Source organism: Oncorhynchus keta, chromosome 24 (genome assembly GCF_023373465.1).
Source record: "Oncorhynchus keta strain PuntledgeMale-10-30-2019 chromosome 24, Oket_V2, whole genome shotgun sequence".
Taxonomy (NCBI): domain Eukaryota; kingdom Metazoa; phylum Chordata; class Actinopteri; order Salmoniformes; family Salmonidae; genus Oncorhynchus; species Oncorhynchus keta.
The window spans coordinates 16,183,697-16,203,546 of record NC_068444.1 but is presented as its reverse complement, the minus strand read 5'-3'; the positions used below and the strand labels follow the sequence as shown (position 1 = coordinate 16,203,546).

At 42.3% G+C, this 19,850-nt stretch overlaps 1 protein-coding gene across 1 annotated transcript; it reads left to right on the top strand.

The window, feature by feature from the left end:
- Window positions 1-3,048: 3,048 nt before the first annotated feature.
- Window positions 3,049-19,369, top strand: elovl5 (ELOVL fatty acid elongase 5). The gene is made up of 8 exons (XM_035800980.2): window positions 3,049-3,269; window positions 4,898-4,962; window positions 5,656-5,843; window positions 8,188-8,265; window positions 9,266-9,437; window positions 16,179-16,303; window positions 16,769-16,903; window positions 17,074-19,369. Exons 2-8 carry the CDS (start codon window positions 4,905-4,907, stop codon window positions 17,203-17,205), a joined length of 888 nt encoding a protein of 295 aa, XP_035656873.1. The 5' UTR covers window positions 3,049-3,269; window positions 4,898-4,904; the 3' UTR covers window positions 17,206-19,369.
- The last annotated feature ends 481 nt before the right edge of the window (window positions 19,370-19,850 follow it).

Genomic DNA, 19,850 nt, shown 5'->3' with positions numbered 1-19,850 from the left:
CCCCCAAAGCCAACACTTCCTTTGGCTGCCAATGACTAGAACGAATTGCAAAAATCACTGAAGCTGGAGTCATATCTCACTCTCTAACTTTAAGCATCCAGCTGTCAGAGCAGCTTACAGATCACTGTACTTGTACGCAGCCAATCTGTAAATAGTACACCCAACTACCTCATCCCCATATTGTTATTTATCTCCTTGCTCTTTTGCACCCCAGTATCTCGACTTGCACATCATCTGCACATCTATCACTCCAGTGTTAATGCTACATTTGAATTATTTCGCCTCTGGCATATTTATTGCCTTTACCTCACTACTCTTCTACATTTGCACACACACTACATAGATTTGTCTATTGTGTTATTGACTGTACATTTGTTTGTGTAACTCTGTGTTTGTTGCACTACCTTGCTTTATCTTGGCCAGGTTGCAGTTGTAAATGAGAACTTGTTCTCAACTGGTCTACCTGGTTAAATAAAGGTGAAGAAAATTAAATAATCTCTGGATAATATGCTCAATGTGGAGTGAGACCTTTAGTCCACTAGAGGCTGCTGGTGACATATACATAATATACATGACTGTAATGTGGCCAAATGGACAATATGGGAAAGGAAAGTTGGACAGTTGTACAACTGAATGCCTTCAACTGATATGTGTCTTCCGCATTTAACCCAACCCCTCTGAATCAGAGAGGTGTGGGGATCGACTTATTAATCAACATCCACGTCTTTGGTGCACGGGGAACAGTGAGTTAACTGTCTTGCTCTGGGGCAAAACGACAGATTTTTACCTTGTCAGCTTGGGAATTCGATCCAGCAACCTTTCGGTTACTGGCCCAACGCTCTAACCACCTGCTGCCCCATTATGGAGATGTGTTCATGTGGAGCTTTATGGCAATCTTTTCAACGTAAACCTCTTTGATGATAGATGAACATATTAAGGATGGATGCATTAACAATAGAGTCCATTTACACCAGGGGTGGAAAACACATTCCATGGAGGGCCTAGTGTCTGTGGGTTTTCCTTTTTCCTTTCAACCTGGTGGGGGCAGTTCCTTACTAATTAGTGACCAACAATTCAAATCAAGTACAAGAGTGGAGCATGAACCTGCAGACACTCGGCCCTCCATAGAATACATTTGACAGCTGGTGATTTACATAGTACCTCCAAGGGAACCTCACGTACATGACAAATCAGTTCAAATGTAAAGAACTGATGGTGTTCCAAGCTCTAAAAATGTAGGCCTACACTTCGCTAGTGTCAAAAATGCCAACCTATTAATTGGATTAGTCTTGTTCAGCAAGTCATCCTAGCATAGTGGCAATGTTCAACTTTATCACCATCTGACCAAGGCCATATTTTTCCTTGCCAAAATGTTCAAAGATGTTGACATGTATTGTAAGGCAAGCAGTTCAAACTGTTTTCAGGCATTGAAGTCTCCACCGAGTAGGCTAGCTAGGCTATGGTTTGTTGCAGCAATTGGACAGTTGTACATTTGATGTGTATAAGCCATATATATAAAACATGCAGTTTGAAAAGAAAAATGTATTTCTGTTTAGTTGCCTACACTCTAGAGTTTTACATTCTGCATCACTATAAGACAACACATACCGCAATGTGGTGATTGCTGAGACTGGATGTCTGTTTACCTAGTAGGTTAGGAGAATTAACATGGCAGGTTAAGATAATTAACGTAGCAGGTTAGGAGAATGAGGTTAAAAGTTAGCAAAAGGGTTAGGGTTAGGCCTAGCTAAAATGCCATGTTGTCAACAACTCTTATCCCCGAAGCGACAACGAGATGGCGCTGTACTAGTTCCACAACCGTACAGACCATCCGTCTCAAAAATCCATCAGTATCATAACACAGGTTACTGAGCTCTGCTCTGTGTAGCCATGTGAGTGATGCAGTGATTTGATTGGTCTCCACTGACGAGAAATGAATGGGGTGACATCGGCTTGCTAACTGATTTATTAACTGGATGTGAGTAATGCACTGATTTGATTGGTCTCTCCACTGATGCGAAATGAATGGGGTGACATCCGCTTGCTTACGGACAGGCTATCTGGGACGCGTTCAGCAGGGTTGAAGGTTTTGGAACGTTCAGATAGAAATAGGCTAAACTATAGCTCAAACATGCCTCTCGGGCGTATATAAGGAATCACATCGGCTCTAGTCATGGCATTTCTATCTGCAACGTTCGAGAACGTTTGGCAACTGAACATGGCCTAGGTTGAAGTTATACACGTGCCGCGTTCAACCAGTTAGCAAGTCAGAAATTCCCGTGAACGCAGCATTGGGGCATAGGCCATTGGGCACGTTTTCTTGTCACTTTTTCTAAATCCAGCATGTCACATATACTATAGGCTACGAATAAAACCTCACGAGTAACCTTGTCTCGACTACAATGTACATCCCGGGTGTCTGTAGCCCAGGCAAAATGTAAAAGAGCGCACATTGGCTAAAAGAGAATAGCTCTTTGGCATATGTAAATGCGCAGTTGTGCTTTTAAAACTTGCCTCTACAACCAAGATTTTCACTACTCAGCAAACCATGCAGTTTATTATGCTACATATTAAATAATGCTAAACTTTACAGGGTGGAGACACTGCACGGTGATGAGTTTGATGCTCATTTCCAATAAATGATGATCAATGCTTGACCGCTCTATAATAATCTCATCATACAGCTACCCGCACAGTTTACCAGCACTGTATCTACACGCTGTTGGCTAGAGCGCACATGACAAGACCAGAGTAGGCACATTTGCTATTTAATGCAACAGTTTTTGTCACAAAACAATCGGTAGAGTTCAAAATGCCATAAACACATTGAATTTAAGAGAAACGGTACATGTTGTGTGCACTATGTCATCACGCACTGATTTTTATTTGCAACAAGTCGGTTTGGTGGAAAAACAATTGGTAGGAAAATGCCCATATTTTGTTTATGCCGGTTGTAAAATATTCACATGAAAATCTGTCGCCAATTGAATGGAAACCTAGTTTAAGTGGGACGCCAACATCAGCAAACGGTCAAATCACATTCTGGATGATGATCACTGCCAATGAGGTAGGCCATTCGGGTGGCTGATAGCCAATTATCTACCATCTGAAGATGATAGCCTAATAGCTAGATCTCGTCACTTATGACGCTCAGGACAATTTGCCATATAGACAGAGTTCATGTGTTTCTCCCGCTGTTTCCACTGACCGACGAGGCTGCACGTTTGTGCTTTGGGACCTGGGCAGGCAAGATTACGCATCCTCCAGAGGTACGTTTTATGAGCTAGAATGTGGTTGGAAATAAGATAAGTCTTGGTTTTTTTGGGGTGGAAATGCTATAACAGTATTTAGCATACATAATTGATATACTTGATAATCTACTTTTAGCAGCGATTTCATACTAGTTCATGTCTCACTCGCTAGATCATGTATGTAGGCTATGTAAAACAATTGATCCTGAATCGGTGACCTCTGTGACGCGAACGATTACGATTGTTGTTTGCAATGTGTGTGCGATAAGAGTTGGGCTAATGATTTAGACATTTTACTTTTCGCTAAAGACATAATTATAATATAGGATTTGTCTACAAGACTAAACTTGGACAGTAGCCTAGTGTCGTAGCCTGCATCCTGATCCAGCACAGCAGCCATGAGATATCTAACTTTCCTGCTATATATAATAAATTGTAGCGCTATTTGGCTATGATGCTCTCTCTCTCTTTTTTTTGTTTTTTTTGCATTGTTTTTATTAGAAAACTTTAACGACATGTTTATGTGCTGGTTAGATCTGATCAAAGGACACTATTTTGAGACAAGTCAGTTATAACTACAAGTCATCACTCACAATAAAGAGAAGTAATTGACCTCTATTGACCCAGAAATTATCTGGGTCAATAGAATAATGTAAATATTTATGTTTGTATTTCTGTGCGTTTGGGACTGCTGAGCAGATACTTCATCTACTTAATAATTATAAAGGAAATATCTGAATAATAAAAAAATATCAGCGTTCTTAACAGAGTTGGGGTCAATTCAATTTCAATTCAGGAAGTACACTGACATTCTAATTCAAATTCTCTTCAATGCTTCTCCATGAGGAAAATTTGGAATTAGAATTTTGATTACATTCATAATTAACTGGAATGAACTATTGCATTGGGCCAATAGTCAGGATTATAGCTCAAGCCTTAACCTTCTGAATTAACTTTATAGCCTGCCTAAGCTGTAACAAGACCGGCATCCTTGCATGTTCCTTCAGTCCGAAAGTTGTTTTATTGTGAAGTCATCGTGACAATGATTGTACCTCTGCTACAATGAACCAAGCTTTGATTTCCCTTCAGCTGCTTTATGGAATTAAACAGACGTACATATTTTGTCAACACAGTTAAGCTGATTTGCGCCGTCATTCAACAACAGTGCTGCTTGAATATGGTACTTTTAAAAATATCTAAATCAGGGTTCCCCAGCAGGCCGATTTTGGGCCGCAGGTGATTTTATTTAGCCTCCCAAGTTTCTGAGCAAAAAAAAAGATATAGATATTGTGAGTGATGACTTGTAATAATATATATATTTAAAAATGATTTTATTGTTGGACATAAAAGACTGTAAAAACACCAGCAAATCAGCTCCAAGTGATTTTAATTTTGGAAATATTATATCCGTTAGGGCTCCTTGCGGTCAATTTGCTGTTGACAAATTATTTGCAATTATGTTTTCCGACCCCCTGTCCATCCGCTCAAGAACAAAACGTCCCCCGGCTGAATCTAGTTGATGACCCCTTACCTTAGTGTTAGTAGTTTACCATACATTTCAGTCTATCAGAGTGTGTAATGTAACTATGGCTCTGGTGATAAGCTGCAATGTGTGACTGTAGGTACTCTCTCATCTGTCTATTCAGGTTAGAAATGGAGGCTATTAATCATAAACTAAACACGTACATAGACTCATGGATGGGTCCCAGAGGTAAGTGTTATTACTGTTGCATTACTGTAGATTAAATTACAGTATAATAATTATCATATGAATAAATGCTTAGTTATGGACTATTGATATAGAATGATTTATCACCATATATCTCCTCACAAAATGTTTGCCTTATGTGTTAATACATGCTCCTCCAGTGGAATGCACCAGGTCTTTTTGCATCTCCATGATTCTAGCATAACCTTTCCAGGAGTTAAACAAACATGCTTCGGTAGTCACTGCCAATTCTCACTCAAACTGTGTTGTGTTCTCTTGCCCTCTCCAAGCAATATGCCTGCCCTGCAGTGTAGCTACAGATGTAGGATCTTAATTTGATCACTTTTCTGTTGCAGATGAGCTTTGTGATTTACAGAATTTCACTGAAAACCCACACTAACACACGGTTATATAAACACTATTGCACTTTTCATGTAGCCTACTTGTGGCCGGCTAATAGCCTAACCACGGATCAAGCAACATTATATACTAAATCTTGAAATCCTGTTAATGCAGGATTATTTTGCTGTGAACAACATAGGTCAAATTATGATCCTACATATGTGCCCCTCTCTACGCTCAGTGCTATCGCACTGGTTCAGGGGATACAGTAAATATGGGAATAAGGTTCCGAAAAAAAGGGAACATTCTACTGTATGTTGTAATACCAGGCTGTTGTCTGTCTATGTATTTCAGATGAACGGGTACAGGGATGGCTGCTGCTAGACAACTACCCTCCAACCTTTGCACTAACACTCATGTACTTGCTGATCGTATGGCTGGGGCCCAAGTACATGAGACACAGACAGCCGGTGTCTTGCCAGGGCCTCCTGGTGCTCTACAATCTGGCCCTCACTCTATTATCTTTCTATATGTTCTATGAGGTAGGCAGGCTGCACCTGAAGGTGGTGTTGGTATCATCGCAGTGCAACACTGCTGGCAGATGAGGGGAAGTGAGAGGATCGGGTGACTGGTAGAAGTGGCTAAAGGACTCTGTGAGGATGAGGGAAACTGATCTTTGATTCGGATTAGACACAAATGGCGTCTTGCACTGATGCCACCCCGGGACACAGTGCTGTGGGGGAGTGAGTGGGGCACAGCTGGTCTCTGACAGGATCGTTGTTAAAACAAACAAATCTCTCACCCAACCTCAACACAACCCTCAATTGTTTTCTGAAAACCTGCTACTATTATTAGATTGTTTGAAGTTGCAACGTCTAATTCTGAAACTGTTGACAGTATATACTGATGAACTGTCTGTATCCTCAGTGGATATCTAGGCTAGTAGTTGATAGCATTATCCCTAATTATAGTATAGCGTAATGAGACTGGAGAGAGAGTGAGCTGCCAATGCTTTCTGTAGTGTAATCAGTTGTGGTAGTAAATATGTAAACATAGTGTGATATATATATACATATAGTGTAATATGACATTATCTAAATGTCATGAGCTAGTTATGCGGATCCCGAGGGACAAAGTCTTCTCCACGCACCTGTAAGTCTAAAGTCTTTTCTGTTCTCACCACCCTGGCCAAATGGGCTCAATTCGGTCTGCATTGCATAACCCCTCAAAAGATTGGCTGTGCCCATGCTGTGTAAATCATTAAACTCGCCCGTTCTGACTCTACCCTTGCTTTAGGGAGAACTTTTAGTCCTCATAAATCAATGCCACACGATTCCAATTCAAGTACAAAGCAGTTGCTTGCTGTTATCCCATACGGCACGTATATAAATTGTATATAAATTGCATTTTAAAAATGTTATTGGTGTGACATGTGTTTTAAATAGCCATACGGAAGAGCAAAATAACCAAGGGCATAGGCCTGGGGTTTTTAGGTTCCTTAAGTTACTGTGGGATGCAAGCTGGCCACAATAAAGGCTTTAGGTTTAGAAACAGATCCTGAGCTCATTCTGCCTTTTAGATAGGCAATATCGATTGGAATGCGCTGGATCTTAAGCTAATTAAAACATTTTTTTTCTGCAGGAAACTGCATCTTCACTAATATCACGAATCAGCCCTGTTCCGCCCAAATCTATATGGACATTTGGATCTTGTGACACTTTGTTTTGAGTTACATAATATGAATAAAGACGATTTAGTAGTAGTGTATTAGTAATAAATAGTGTATTATAACTTAAGGGACATAGCCTAGCCTGCAGCATATTGTTGTTAATAATCGTACTGCTAAAACACAGTAAAAATGTCAATGCAGCAGCACATTTAAAACAACAAAAGGCATGACAATGACAGTAGTATTGTTTAATGATTAGACACTCTCTCTGTAGAGACTTTTGGGTTGTTTTTCAATGAGTCCTCTGCATGTTTCGGGATTACCCAGTTCAGTGGCGCACAACATCTGCCAATCCCAGGCCTGTCCTCGTTCTGCTTTCATCCCCATGGGCACATGCAGGGCAGTCACTCTCCTGGTGCCACAATCATCGGATAATGACACTGTATGTCTCGAAGTCATCAACGTAATTAGATCCCTGCTTTGCACTGCTTTTTTACCATCCTGTTCTGGAATGGGTCCTGTCTCGAGCCAAATGCACTAAAATCCTGTGGGAAAGCTTAATATTCCTCAGAATCATGTTTTCTTCAGTAGAACATAACCAGGGGGGCAATTCTGACCATGGGTTCTGCTCTTGAGTTTGATGTCATATTGAGCACAAAACACTTGAAGCTGAACCTGAATCTTGTTATGTCTTTAGATGCTTTACATTTAACTCGTTGTTTTTGTCAGTTATTCAAGGCAGTGGTGGATAATGACAGAGCTATTTCCATAGCTATCCCAAATTAGATGAAACGTCTGAACAAGGGCTCTATTTAAAACGGTGACATCACAGGCCTGCTCAATAACAAACAAATACAGGGACCCAATGTTGCACAGGCAACAAAAATAATAATGATCTTATCGCTGGTTAAGGAGACTAAATGGAGAGGACAGACTCTGGGATATAATATTGTCCACTACTTCCACTCCTGCAGCAAGTATGTGAAGCTAGCATCCTAAATGTCAATGTAAACAGTTTTACAATCAGCTTTTGGGTGGGAGAAAGCAAATTGATGTTGCAGGTGATTTAAAATGTGGATCTTGTGACACTTGCAGTACAATAATGATATACATTTGATATTACAAGGGTAGTGCAGTATTTGGGTGATTCAAGTTGTTTGAAGATGTCAAAGACATGGCAGTCTGTGTTTCTACATCACCTTGCGGTCTGTCTCCAGATGGTGTCTGCTGTGTGGCAAGGGGGTTATAACTTCTACTGCCAAGACACACACAGTGCGGGAGAAACAGATACCAAGGTAAGACGGTCTTACTCAATATGTCACCCCTCTGTTCACTTATATATAATTTTATATGAAACAATCTCGTGTTAGGTTCAAAATATGGACTGTATATGGGGTAACAAATGCATCGTCACCAGACACCAGCTGGACTTCACCCTGTCACTCATTCCCTTTATGATATTTACAGATCAATATATACTTTGTTCTCTCCAGCTATTTTTGTCATGGTGGCTACCAATTCTATTGGTACAATTTATGTCAGACAGTACCTGCAAATCCTAACAGATAAGCCACAGAGTCAGACAGCCAGTCTATTTAATCTGTACTGCTGTGTCATCAGTAGTTACTCTGTAATGTCCCTTGGGAACATTGAACACTGAGAGGAAACTTGTTCTCACTGAAATGTGCGATTGGATTGCAGGTCTGTGCTGATTAAAACATGTATAAGAGTCCCTGCTGTTACAGAAGTGAATTAACTTATTTTTCACTTTGTCCTTAATAGATATTTCATAGGCCTGTATGTGCAGATGATCATCTTTGTCCTTAATAGATATTTCATAGGCCTGTATGTGCAGATGATCATCTTTGTCCTTAATAGATATTTCATAGGCCTGTATGTGCAGATGATCATCTTTGTCCTTAATAGATATTTCATAGGCCTGTATGTGCAGATGATCATCTTTGTCCTTAATAGATATTTCATAGGCCTGTATGTGCAGATGATCATCTTTGTCCTTAATAGATATTTCATAGGCCTGTATGTGCAGATGATCATCTTTGTCCTTAATAGATATTTCATAGGCCTGTATGTGCAGATGATCATCTTTGTCTCTCAAAACATGTAACCTTTTTGGTCAAATTATTTGCACCTCATTAGGTAAAATACAAATCTGTCGATGTATGCCTCTCAGGGGGAACATTGAGTATGTCCTTGCAGGAAAGGGAATTACTAGAAAATACATTGTATTGCTTGAAAGCTTGACTCTTCTTCTTATATTTTTTTCTCTTGTCTCAGATCATGAATGTGCTGTGGTGGTACTACTTCTCCAAGGTCATAGAGTTTATGGACACCTTCTTCTTCATCCTACGGAAGAACAACCACCAGATCACGTTTCTGCACATCTACCACCACGCTAGCATGCTCAACATCTGGTGGTTCGTCATGAACTGGGTGCCCTGTGGTCACTGTGAGTGTTTTAACTCAAAATTCCCTTTCTATCCTCAACACTGTGGTCACTGAGTGTTTTCAAATCAAATCAAATTTTATTGGTCACATACACATGGTTAGCAGATGTTAATGCGAGTGTAGCGAAATGCTTGTGCTTCTAGTTGCGGCAGTGCAGTAATATCTAACAAGTAATCTAACAAATTCACAAGGACTAACTTATACACACAAATGTAAAGGGATGAATAAGAATATGTACATATAAATACATGGATGAGCAATGGCCGTGTGGCATAGGCAAGATGCAGTAGATGGTATAGAATATAGTATATACAGTTGAAGTCGGAAGTACACTTAGGTGGGAGTCATTAAAACTCATTTTTTCAACCACTCCACAAATTCCTTGTTAACAAACTACAGTTTTGGCAAGTCGGTTAAGACATCTACTTTGTGCATGACACAAGTCATTTTTCAGACAATTGTTTGCAGACACAGAGATTTATAAGTGAAATAATCTATCACAATTCCAGTGGGTCAGAAGTTTACATACACTAAGTTGACTGCCTTTAAACAGCTTGGAAAATTACAGAAAATTATGTCATGGCCTTAGAAGCTTCTGATAAGCTAATTGACATAATTTGAGTCAATTGGAGGTCTACCTGTGGATGTCTTTCAAGGCCTACCTTCAAACTCAGTGTCTCTTTGCTTGACATTGTGGGAAAGTCAAAAGAAATCAGCCAAGACCTCAGAAAAAATTGTAGACCTCCACAAGTCTGGTTCATCCTTGGGACAAACAATAGTACATTTACATTACATTTAAGTCATTTAGCAGACGCTCTTATCCAGAGCGACTTACAAATTGGTGCACTCACCTTATGACATCCAGTGGAACAGCCACTTTACAATAGTGCATCTAAATCTTTTAAGGGGGGGGGGGGTGAGAAGGATTACTTTATCCTATCCTAGGTATTCCTTAAAGAGGTGGGGTTTCAGGTGTCTCCGGAAGGTGGTGATTGACTCCGCTGTCCTGGCGTCGTGAGGGAGTTTGTTCCACCATTGGGGGGCCAGAGCAGCGAACAGTTTTGACTGGGCTGAGCGGGAACTGTACTTCCTCAGTGGTAGGGAGGCGAGCAGGCCAGAGGTGGATGAACGCATTGCCCTTGTTTGGGTGTAGGGCCTGATCAGAGCCTGGAGGTACTGAGGTGCCGTTCCCCTCACAGCTCCGTAGGCAAGCACCATGGTCTTGTAGCGGATGCGAGCTTCAACTGGAAGCCAGTGGAGAGAGCGGAGGAGCGGGGTGACGTGAGAGAACTTGGGAAGGTTGAACACCAGACGGGCTGCGGCGTTCTGGATGAGTTGTAGGGGTTTAATGGCACAGGCAGGGAGCCCAGCCAATAGCGAGTTGCAGTAATCCAGACGGGAGATGACAAGTGCCTGGATTAGGACCTGCGCCGCTTCCTGTGTGAGGCAGGGTCGTACTCTGCGGATGTTGTAGAGCATGAACCTACAGGAACGGGCCACCGCCTTGATGTTAGTTGAGAACGACAGGGTGTTGTCCAGGATCACGCCAAGGTTCTTAGCGCTCTGGGAGGAGGACACAATGGAGTTGTCAACCGTGATGGCGAGATCATGGAACGGGCAGTCCTTCCCGGGAGGAAGAGCAGCACCGTCTTGCCGAGGTTCAGCTTGAGGTGGTGATCCGTCATCCACACTGATATGTCTGCCAGACATGCAGAGATGCGATTCGCCACCTGGTCATCAGAAGGGGGAAAGGAGAAGATTAATTGTGTGTCGTCTGCATAGCAATGATAGGAGAGACCATGTGAGGTTATGACAGAGCCAAGTGACTTGGTGTATAGCGAGAATAGGAGAGGGCCTAGAACAGACCCCTGGGGACACCAGTGGTGAGAGCGCGTGGTGAGGAGACAGATTCTCGCCACGCCACCTGGTAGGAGCGACCTGTCAGGTAGGACGCAATCAAGCGTGGGCCGCGCCGGAGATGCCCAACTCGGAGAGGGTGGAGAGGAGGATCTGATGGTTCATAGTATCGAAGGCAGCCGATAGGTCTAGAAGGATGAGAGCAGAGGAGAGAGAGTTAGCTTTAGCAGTGCGGAGCGCCTCCGTGATACAGAGAAGAGCAGTCTCAGTTGAATGACTAGTCTTGAAACCTGACTGATTTGGATCAAGAAGGTCATTCTGAGAGAGATAGCGGGAGAGCTGGCCAAGGACGGCACGTTCAAGAGTTTTGGAGAGAAAAGAAAGAAGGGATACTGGTCTGTAGTTGTTGACATCGGAGGGATCGAGTGTAGGTTTTTTCAGAAGGGGTGCAACTCTCGCTCTCTTGAAGACGGAAGGGACGTAGCCAGCGGTCAGGGATGAGTTGATGAGCGAGGTGAGGTAAGGGAGAAGGTCTCCGGAAATGGTCTGGAGAAGAGAGGAGGGGATAGGGTCAAGCGGGCAGGTTGTTGGGCGGCCGGCCGTCACAAGACGCGAGATTTCATCTGGAGAGAGAGGGGAGAAAGAGGTCAGAGCACAGGGTAGGGCAGTGTGAGCAGAACCAGCGGTGTCGTTTGACTTAGCAAACGAGGATCGGATGTCGTCGACCTTCTTTTCAAAATGGTTGACGAAGTCATCTGCAGAGAGGGAGGAGGGGGGGGGGGAGGAGGATTCAGGAGGGAGGAGAAGGTGGCAAAGAGCTTCCTAGGGTTAGAGGCAGATGCTTGGAATTTAGAGTGGTAGAAAGTGGCTTTAGCAGCAGAGACAGAGGAGGAAAATGTAGAGAGGAGGGAGTGAAAGGATGCCAGGTCTGCAGGGAGGCGATTTTTCCTCCATTTCCGCTCGGCTGCCCGGAGCCCTGTTCTGTGAGCTCGCAATGAGTGGTCGAGCCACGGAGCGGGAGGGGAGGACCGAGCCGGCCTGGAGGATAGGGGACATAGAGAGTCAAAGGATGCAGAAAGGGAGGAGAGGAGGGTTGAGGAGGCAGAATCAGGAGATAGGTTGGAGAAGGTTTGAGCAGAGGGAAGAGATGATAGGATGGAAGAGGAGAGAGTAGCGGGGGAGAGAGAGCGAAGGTTGGGACGGCGCGATACCATCCGAGTAGGGGCAGTGTGGGAAGTGTTGGATGAGAGTGAGAAGGAAAAGGATACAAGGTAGTGGTCGGAGACTTGGAGGGGAGTTGCAATGAGGTTAGTGGAAGAACAGCATCTAGTAAAGATGAGGTCGAGCGTATTGCCTGCCTTGTGAGTAGGGGGAAGGTGAGAGGGTGAGGTCAAAAGAGGAGAGGAGTGGAAAGAAGGAGGCAGAGAGGAATGAGTCAAAGGTAGATGTGGGGAGGTTAAAGTCGCCCAGAACTGTGAGAGGTGAGCCGTCCTCAGGAAAGGAGCTTATCAAGGCATCAAGCTCATTGATGAACTCTCCGAGGAACCTGGAGGGCGATAAATGATAAGGATGTTAAGCTTGAAAGGGCTGGTAACTGTGACAGCATGGAATTCAAAGGAGGCGATAGACAGATGGGTAAGGGGAGAAAGAGAGATGACCACTTGGGAGAGATGAGGATCCCGGTGCCACCACCCCGCTGACCAGAAGCTCTCGGGGTGTGCGAGAACACGTGGGCGGACGAAGAGAGAGCAGTAGGAGTAGCAGTGTTATCTGAGGTGATCCATGTTTCCGTCAGTGCCAAGAAGTCGAGGGACTGGAGGGAGGCATAGGCTGAGATGAACTCTGCCTTGTTGGCCGCAGATCGGCAGTTCCAGAGGCTACCGGAGACCTGGAACTCCACGTGGGTCGTGCGCGCTGGGGCCACCAGATTAGGGTGGCCGCGGCCACGCGGTGTGGAGCGTTTGTATGGTCTGTGCAGAGAGGAGAGTGTCGCTCTGGATAAGAGCGTCTGCTAAATGACTTAAATGTTAAATGTTAAACAGGGATAGACAGACACATAGTTGACAGGCTACAGAAGAGGCTACGCTAATGCAAGGAGATTGGAATGACAAGTGGACTACACGTCTCAAATGTTCAGAAAGTTAAGCTTACGTAGCAAGAATCTTATTGACTAAAATGATTAAAATGATACAGTACTGCTGAAGTAGGCTAGCTGGCAGTGGCTGCGTTGTTGACTTTGTAGGCTAGCTGGCAGTGGCTGCGTTGTTGACACTACACTAATCAAGTCGTTCCGTTGAGTGTAATAGTTTCTACAGTGCTGCTATTCGGGGGCTAGCTGGCTAGCTAGCAGTGTTGATTACGTTACGTTGCGTTAAAAGAACGACAATAGCTGGCTAGCTAACCTAGAAAATCGCTCTAGACTACACAATTATCTTTGATACACAGACGGCTATGTAGCTAGCTATGTAGCTAGCTACGATCAAACAAATCAAACCGTTATGCTGTAATGAAATGAAATGAAAATGTGATACTACCTGTGGAGCGAAGCGGAATGCGACCGGGTTGTTGAGTGCAGAAGTTCTATTCGGTAGACGTTGGCTAGCTGTTGGCTAGCTAGCAGTGTCTCCTACGTTAAGGACGACAAATAGCTGGCTAGCTAACCTCGGTAAATTAAGATAATCGCTCTAAGACTACACACTCTAAACTACACAATTATCTTGGATACGAAGACAGCAAAGACAACTATGTAGCTAGCTAACACTACACTAATCAAGTCGTTCAGTTGAGTGTAATAGTTTCTACAGTGCTGCTATTCGGTAGACGGTGGACGTTTGCTAGCTGGCTAGCTGCTGGGCAGATAGCAGTGTAGACTACGTTAGGACGACGAAATACGATAATTACGCAATTATCTTTGATACAACGACGGCTATGTAGCTAGCTAAGAAGAAATTGCTAAGATTAGACAAATCAAACCGTTGTACTATAATGAAATGTAATGAAATGTAATGAAAAGTTATACTACCTGCGGACCGAGGTGCGGATGCGACCGCTCGCTCCAACCCGGAACCCGGAAGTAGTAAGCGAGTATAAACACCATGGGACCACGCAGCCGTCATACCGCTCAGGAAGGAGATGCGTTCTGTCTCCTAGAGATGAAGGTACTTTTGTGCGAAAAGTGCAAATCAATCCCAGAACACCAGCAAAGGACCTTGTGAAGATGCTGGAGGAAATAGGTACAAAGTATCTACAGTGGGGAGAACAAGTATTTGATACACTGCCGATTTTGCAGGTTTTCCTACTTACAAAGCATGTAGAGGTCTGTAATTTTTATCATAGGTACACTTCAACTGTGAGAGACGGAATCTAAAACAAAAATCCAGAAAATCACATTGTATGATTTTTAAGTAATTAAACAAAGGAGATGATCGTGGACTTCAGGAAACAGTGTCTCTTTGCTTGACATCGTGGGAAAGTCAAAAGAAATCAGCCAAGATCTCAGGAAACATGACGGCTGCGTGGTCCCATGGTGTTTATACTCGCGTACTATTGTTTGTCCCAAGGATGAACCAGACTTGTGGAGGTCTACAATTTTTTCTGAGGTCTTGGCTGATTTATTTTGACTTTCCCACGATGTCAAGCAAAGAGACACTGTTTCCTGAAGTCCACAATCAGGCCCACCACAGGAGTCGCTGGTGCTTGATGAGACAAGGATATCCCTACTGTCCAAACCCGACGCTAGGCCAATTGTGCGTCGCCTCGTGGACCTCCCGGTCTCGGCCCGGCTGCGACAGAGCCTGGGCGCGAACCCAGAGTCTCTGGTGGCACAGCTAGCACTGCGACGCAGTGCCCTAGACCACTGCGCCACCCCGGAGGCCCTCCTTTGTTTTGTTGACGTTGCGTGAGAGGTTATATTCCTGACACCACACTCCGAGGGCCCTCACCTCCTGCCTGTAGGCCGTCTCGTCGTTGTTGGTAATAAGGACTACCGCTATAGTGTCATCTGCAAACTTGATGATTGAGTTGGAGGCTTTCATGGCCACACGGTCATGGGTGAACAGGGAGTACAGGAGGGGGCTGCGCCGAATACAACAGGCTGTGTACCTTACTGTGAAATGCTTACTTACAAGCCCTTAACCAACAATGCAGTTGAATAAATATACTTTTATTTACTAAATAAACTAAAGTTAAAAAAAAAAAAATCTAATCAAATCAAGAAGTAACACAAGAAAATGACATAACAATAACGAGGCTATATACAGGTGGTACCGGTACTGAGCCACAGAACCCTCTGGACAAGTTTTTCATGCAACCCAAAAGGGTTTTTACCTGGAACCAATAAGGGCTCTTCAAAGGATTATCCTATGGGGACAGCCAAATAACCCTTTTAGGTTCTATAAGCACATTTTTTCCCCCCGAAGAGTGTACTTACTGTATGTTATCTTTTTAAGTAGCTATACAGGTGTTATAGATGACATGTTTGTCTTGAATTGATTCTGTGACTGAGATACTTTCAAATCAATTTGATCCGTTGTTAAATGGTAAAGAAATGAAGTGTGAATTGAACCTACTGCTATTTCAGGACTGCACAGCATGCATTTTTTCAGTGATATACCATACACTCACCTCCTAATTGCTTTACACAGACAGTGTGACACACTGTGTCCTAGAACAGGACACTGACCTATGTCTTACAGCTCGCTGTGTTTTACAGTGGACTCTCTGAGAATGAACACCTCAGCTGCTTTCCACTGTATGCCATTGACGTGGCTATTTCTTACTATTAATAAACAGCAAGAATTGTAATTTTGTATTTCACTGATGTCTCTGACCCTGCTACGGTACTCTAGATGATTCATCCACCCCCTCTCTCCTGTCTCTTCCTCAGCCTACTTTGGTGCCTCCCTCAACAGCTTCATCCATGTCCTGATGTACTCTTACTATGGGCTCTCTGCTGTCCCGGCCATACGGCCCTATCTATGGTGGAAGAGATATATCACACAAGGCCAGCTGGTGAGCCTGCATGTCCCTGTTTCAAACCTCAGAGATGTCATTTCACATCCATAGTTATCAACCATAGTGGAGGCTGCCGAGGGGAGAACGGCTCATAATGTCCGGAACGGAGCAAATGGAATGGCAAACAACTGGTAACCCTGTATTTGATACCATTCCACTCCGGTCATTCCCACAAGCCTGTTCTCACCAATTAAGGTGCCACCAACCTCCTGTGTCATCCAGAGTATAGCTCAGCCAATCTCAGGGTTTTAGTGAATGTGACAAAGGCCCAATGAGATGAAACAAAAACATGAACCATTGGTATAGATTGAAAGTGCAATATTTCCCCCATCCATTTAAGGTATTCTGTAGGCCTTGGATCAATGGTATTTATTTATGCATACTGTGTGTGCGTGCATGTGTGCATTGATGTTCACTTAGTTTACAAACAATTAATGACATTTTTGTCTCATTCCTCTATAGATTCAATTCTTTTTGACCATGTCCCAGACCATCTGTGCAGTCATTTGGCCATGTGGTTTTCCCAGAAGCTGGCTGTTTTTCCAAATATTCTATATGGCCTCGCTTATTGCCCTTTTCTCAAACTTCTACATTCAGGTGAGCGAATATAAAACTCTTGCATTAATTAGACAGTATTTCAATTCATTATGGTGTTAAGTATTTTACACTGGTGGTGACGGGGTTAAATAAAACCGTGCATTGTCTACAGTAGTGTTCTTCAGATTTTGAGATCATCCTAATGTGTTGACTTCTTCCCTCTTTTTTAGACTTACAAGAAACACAGTGTTTCACAAAAGAAGGCGTATCACCAGAATGGCTCTGTTGATTCGCTGAATAGCCATGCGAATGGGGTGACACCCACGGAAACCATTACACACAGGAAAGTGCGGGCGGACTGAAGCTTGAATAACCTCTCAATCCTAACTTTTGTGCATATCTACTATGTATGTAATATTGCTAGGAGCGATGTAGGATTTCTTATGAAGAAATGTATTAGAAGAGCATAGCTAGTTTATTCACAATATAAGAAAAGCCATGTTAATCTGAAAGGGATTCCTAACATTTTGCACACCGCTGTCTGTTACTATTCATATTGAATCTAAGTTATTTACAGTTAAGTAACAAGGATAGCAGAGGAACCACAGTACAGAACAGTCCCAGATACCCACTTCCTTTTAATGCTGCACAAGACTTTCAAATGTGTCCACTGAGTAACTTTAGAGAGGTTCACCTTCATTGCTTGCATTGTAAAGTTTAGTTTAAAACCAGTTGCAATAATAGATTTGTCTATTGTCTGTATCAGTCAAACAGGTTTGAAAAGCATTTGTCCGTCAAATGGCACTGATCAGAACAATATTTTATGTGAACAAGAAATACTATAAATTCAGTTTTATTTTAGTTCTTGCTTTAGATAATGCTGTTGTTGTAGCAATAGTTTACATACAAGGGCATTTTATGAGAGCCCTAATCTCTTGTGGACAGATGCAGGTAACATAAATCGAGCATCTGACGCAATTGTGCAATTTTAGTTCTGGGTGTCCGTGACTATTCCTCTACAGTAGCAATTTAGTTTCTATCTAATCTTTTCCCAGTTTGAATATTTATTTCCTACTTTATTGCAACACATTATACAACAAAAAGCTAAAATCACACTGATAGTGTCATGGATTGTGTTAAAAATAGATGAAGTGTGTTGAAATAGTTAAATGTGTCTACTCAACCCTCAGAATTCAGCCCCATATGATATTAATGTATGCATACATGACTGTAAATCACTTTGTATAACAGCGTCTGCTAAATGGGTTATTATTATATGACATATATTCTCATTATCTCTCTGAACCCAAAGTCACCATTTTACTGTTATATGTGCTGAGAATGTCAACCTCATCTCCATGGAATGCAGAAAACAATTAATACAATTATAAACCAAACTTAAACTCTGTATCATATTTAATATAGTTTACATATATGTGCTGTGTTTTAAACCCATTCCTCCCTCTTACACTAGTGTTTCCCTCATTAGATTGAATCAGGATAAAAGTTACATCAAGCCATGATGTGACTATTGTGTTTTCTCCAAAGCGTTGCCTTAATAGATGTTGCTACCTATATGTTTAACTTGTTCCCTTCGTTATGGAATTGTATTATAGTCCATGTATGCCTTAATTATGAAATACAGGGGCCAAATCGCCAACTTATGTTGTAGAGATGTGTCTCGCTTTGAAAGCCATTTAAAGCGCTTATCTATGGCTGGGTTTACACATACAGTCCAATGCAGATTTTTTTCTTCACCAATTGGTCTTTTGACCAATCAGATCAGCTCAGAAGTAGATCTGATGTGAAAAGATCTGATATGATTGGTAAAAAGACCAATTAGTGAACAAACATATCAGAATTGGGTTGCCTGTTTAAACGCAGCCTAAATCAGCTGAAGGATGTAATCTACTGTTGAAATATGGTGAGATGAATGGTGTAATAAACTGTTGTCAATGTGGCTGGATGAATGATGTAGTTCTGGGTGTCCTTTGAAATGTGGTCAGATTAATTATGTAATCAACTGTTGTAAATGTGGTCAGATGAATGATGTCATCAACTGTTGAAATTTGGTCAGATGAATGATGTAATCAACTTTTGAAATGTGGTCAGATGAATGATGTAATCAACTTTTGAAATGTGGTCAGATGAATGATGTAATCAACTTTTGAAATGTGGTCAGATGAATGATGTAATCAACTTTTGTAAATGTGGTCAGATTAATTATGTCATCAACTGTTGAAATGTGGTCAGATGAATGATGTAATCAACTTTTGTAAATGTGGTCAGATTAATTATGTCATCAACTGTTGAAATGTGGTCAGATGAATGCCGTTTTGAGAGAGAAACAGCAGGACACCACATTATTATGTCTGTGAATAGACTGCAAAATCAGATTTGTATACACAGTAATCTGTAGAAATGTACTCAGCTTTCTAACAATGCAAGTGAAGCCAGCCTCGAAGCTGTTGCATTTGTAATGTCACTGAGATTGGAATTAATAAAAGCATTCAAGCTTCATCTAGATCTCCCATGGTGTATTTCAGGCATCATTCTAGAATCTAGATGGAGCACTCTGATCAAGCCACAGCCATTACTGCTTCCTCATTAGCATCATCACCCTCAGGGCACATTGCAATTATCACTTACACGGATATTCCCTAGCTACAATATCTCTCGCTTCTTATTAAGCCAGCTATTTTACATTAAGCTTACTTATATTATAGATATAAATAATTGTAAAGTGTGTGTTCAGTTATGCACCCCATAAGTAATAATTTCAAGCTTGTGGGGATTGTTATTTCACCAATCTCTGATGATTTCTTCCTCTGTTGTATGTTCATTTTCCCTGGTTGGTGAACAAAAGTATCACATGGGGAATACTCTGTTTTCAATCCACAGACTTTGATCCATAGGTTATAATCATGACATTGAAGAGCATGAAAACATGACAGTATTATGACAGTGCTTATGAGGACACACCCTAACATGACACCTAGACAACTAT